Here is a 3845-nt window from a genome sequence, read left to right as displayed (position 1 = left end):
TATATATATATATACACATGTAGAGTTGAGGCAATAACAAGCTTTATATTTTGTTAGGGCACTATTTGGGAAACTTCTGGTGAAACCATACAATATTGCCGGAACTCCCCGAGTATTACTGTTTATGTATGTTTATTAAACCAACATACAGTGCAGTAACTTAACATATTTCATGCTCAAATGCATGTGTACCAGTTTTACTGTTGTTTAATAAATATTAAAACAACACATTTGAAGAAATCAAACAGCAAACACTTTCTTTAGCGAGCTGAAGTGCAACGGCGTAAGACACCTTGAGTGCAGAGTTCTTTGTGGTTGTGGTTCTGGTAAAAAGTTGTTTATGTACTTGCAACTTCAATGTACTGCTCATATTTAGCTTTGTGCAACATGTTTTAGTGGCGACTTGTATTAAAATCCTTTGTGGCAGACAGCTTTTCTAACAGAAATGCATAGGTTTGCTGTGAAATTCTGTGAACTCATTTCACCTGAAACGGAAAGCTTCTTCTGGGTTCAGCTGCTCTCCTGTTGGTTCTGTTTTACCTCATGTCAGCAGAGTTGCTTAAATACACCCCCCCCCCTCCCCTGTTGTCTTTCACTTTTTTTGTCACTTTCTGCGCTGCTGCTTTGGGTTTCTACCTGCCAACTGTAGCTACCAGAGTCCTAAAAACTTATTGCTCCCTGCTCACAGGAGCAACTGCTGAATGGGTTTTATGTGTGTGAGTTTAAAATGGTGTCTTAATACCTGAAAAGTGGAGAGATTTTTCAATAGTGCAGGGACATCCCAGAGGATATTAGGCGAGATTGCTTTCTCACTTGAGTGAGCTTGATTCAAAATAAATAGTAGAGAGATGGGTGTTCTCAAGGTGAATTTGAATTCCTCCTCAGTGGTGGAGAGAAGCTTTGAAAAGTGAAACCTTGAGGAAACAGTTTGGCAGAACTGATCTAATCATTTCAACTATAACTTTATCAATCTGATCATTTCATATCATTCACAAAGTGTCCAAGCAGCCGAATGACTAATCCTGCATACCTCCTCTGATTCTTATACTTAATGATAAATCCTGCCGGAATAAGAGTCTTTAAAATGTGACCTCTGTGTTTTTCAGATGGTGGAATGAAGAAGCTTCGTAGCACCATCCGAAGGAGCACAGAGACCGGCATCGCTGTGGAGATGAGGAATCGAGTGACGCGGCAAGGAAGCAAGGAGTCTACAGATGGCAGCACCAACTCTAATAGCTCTGATGGAACGTGAGTGTTCTACTAGCTCCATCCATCCATCCATCCATCCATCCATCNCCTTATCAGGTTTGTCTTTCCTACCACACGCCTGGGGCCTGAGAGCCAGTTCAGTGACTTCCTGGATGGACTTGGCCCCGCCCAGATCGTGGGCAGGCAAACACTAGCCACACCCCCCATGGGTAAGCCACGAGCATGTCCTATTCTTTATTAACAATCAAAACAAAAGCATTAATGTTTCATTTGTTGCATTTGCACTGAAATGACCAAACTGAAGAAATTACATTTTTTTGAAACAGGAAAAAGCTGAAAATTAGTTGTTACAAAAGCAGAACTAACAAGAGCAAAACATTAGGTAAAAGTAGCAAAGAGCTAGCTAAATGTAGCAGAAAATTAGCTAAAACTAGAATAGCAATATTATTGCTAAATGCTGTAAGTTAGCTAAAAGTTTAAAGTAGCAAAAAATCAGCTAAAATGTTAGCGTGAAGCTAAAAGTAGTAGAACTTTAGTTAAAGTAAAAAGGAGCGAAAGCCTTGCTAAACACCACTGGCATATAAATTAAATTTAAAGCCAGTGTGCTAGAGCAGATTTCTAAAAACACGTTTTTGAAGGAATTGAAGAAGTCTTTATGTATTTWACGAGAAAAACATATTTGTTTAAGATTAAAGTACTCCAGAAGTATGGGGCACCAAGCCCTTTGATATGGGCTGTTAAGTCCCTGTACAACTGGTGCCAGAGTTTGGTCGGCATTGCCAGCAGTAAGTCGGACTCATTTCCAGTGAGAGTTGGACTCTGCCAAGATTGCCCTTTATCTCCAATTCTGTTCATAACTTTATGGACAGAATTTCTAGGCGCAGCCAAAGTGTTGAGGTGTGTTGAGCTGGCCCATGGGGCTGTGAACAGAGGCGTCTGGGCCGCTCTGCTTAGCCTGCTGCCCCTATGACTCCACCCTGGATAAGCAGAAGAAAATGGATGGTGGGATAAAAGTTACAAAAACCAAAAATCACAGCAACCATCTCCTGGCTGAGTTGGATGTTTTAGTAAAAGAATAGCTGAAACAACACAAAGTGTGCAAAAGTAGTTAGACTGAAAATAACACAGGAAGACAGTATGAATGCCTCACACAGTATGTTGTTTTCTAATGATTTATGCTGTTATAGGTGACTGAAGTTGTTTGGAGACAGATYCTTTTGAACTTCCTTCTTTCCCTTACATCTAACTGTGCCTTTGTATCTAAAAATACCACACAATACTTGTGTATTCATTCAGAAGAAGGAATAAATATTTGATGCTCAGAGTTCTTTTGTGTGCCTGTTGTTAAAGGCTGATAGCTCTTTGACTCCCTCTGCTGTTAAAAATCAACTACTGCAGCTTCAAGAAGCATTCTCATCTAAAGACCAAGCCGACATTGCCTTGTTTTTAACATTAACCAGTTTGTAATTTAATGTTATTTTATTTATTTATTATTTATTTTAGGGGATGTCCATATAGGTATGGTTGACCGAGGAGGACAGCTGGAGGTGGAGGTGAACCAAGCCAGAAGGTTGACCCCAAAACCAGGCTCCAAAAACATACCAGGTACTAACCTGACCTGTTAAAACTACCGTACTGTTTATTTTGTTATTTCCTGGYGGGAAGTGTTATTTATTCATTTATTCGTTCTGTTCCAGCCACCTATGTGAAAGTGTATGTGTTAGAAAATGGAATGTGCTTGGCGAAGAAGAAAACCAAAGTAGTGAAGAAGAATCTGGACCCCACCTACCAACAGGCTTTGTTGTTTGATGAGAGTCCTCAGGGCAAAGTCTTACAAGTAAGTGACATTTAATTTGTCTTTCTAATCTTTAGCATTTCCAGCCAATCTTTCATTCATCTAGTGAATAAAATTGTTCAGCTTTTGTTTCTATTTATTGAGTAGACTTCCAATATGTTATTCAATATCTAAAGAATTTGAATTTTGAAGACTTATGATGACTTATGGTCCACTTAGCAAAAATCATGCTGCTGAAGATATTTCTATCCTGCTCATTGTGTTAGCCAGATTTGTGTTTTTCATTTTTACCAGTCCTATGGATCAACATGGAGGAATCTGCATGCACTCTGGCAGTACCTGTGGTCTTTTTTCACTTAAAAATCATTTCAAAATAAAACTATGATGGCAGAAACGGGCTCCTTTAGAGCAGGCGGGTCAAACTCACAAGGGGGCCAAAATTCTAAACTTGGTCAAAGCCAGGCATCATTTATTGGAAAATGTTAGATAACACATCATTTTATAAAAATACAAATAACTTTTTCCAAATTATGTTTTCTGTAGCTTTTAGAACATGCATAACCTAATTGGTAAAATGTTTTAGTGTTAATTTTTTGTGCTTTATTTCAACAACTTTTTCATTTATAATCTTAGAGATACAATTTATCACAATCCAGCTAATCAGGTAAAAAAAGACTTCACTAAAAAGCCATTTGTCTGATGCTAAAATAAGGACATAGTACAGAAAAAGATCATTAGTCAATTCTCTGTGGCTCTTGGATTGAGGGAACTGAAACATTCCAGCACTTTCAGGACCTTGGACAGTTCCTTCAGCCCTTCACACTGTCCAAGGTCCTGAAAG

The 3845-nt window shown here is 38.7% G+C and overlaps 1 protein-coding gene across 1 annotated transcript in view; it reads left to right on the top strand.

The window, feature by feature from the left end:
* rims3 (regulating synaptic membrane exocytosis 3) overlaps nucleotides 1-3845 on the top strand; it is a gene marked incomplete at its 5' end in the record, with an annotated part of 49666 nt that overhangs the window by 43300 nt on the left and 2521 nt on the right. The window contains 4 exon segments of the mRNA XM_014011196.1: nucleotides 1107-1248; nucleotides 1306-1418; nucleotides 2713-2814; nucleotides 2907-3046. Of these exon segments, the coding sequence (XP_013866650.1) occupies nucleotides 1107-1248; nucleotides 1306-1418; nucleotides 2713-2814; nucleotides 2907-3046 (497 nt within the window).

Source organism: Austrofundulus limnaeus, unplaced genomic scaffold (assembly GCF_001266775.1).
Source record: "Austrofundulus limnaeus strain Quisiro unplaced genomic scaffold, Austrofundulus_limnaeus-1.0 Scaffold78, whole genome shotgun sequence".
NCBI lineage: Eukaryota > Metazoa > Chordata > Actinopteri > Cyprinodontiformes > Rivulidae > Austrofundulus > Austrofundulus limnaeus.
The sequence above is the reverse complement of the archived record's forward strand: the minus strand, read 5'-3'. Positions and strand labels throughout refer to the sequence as shown.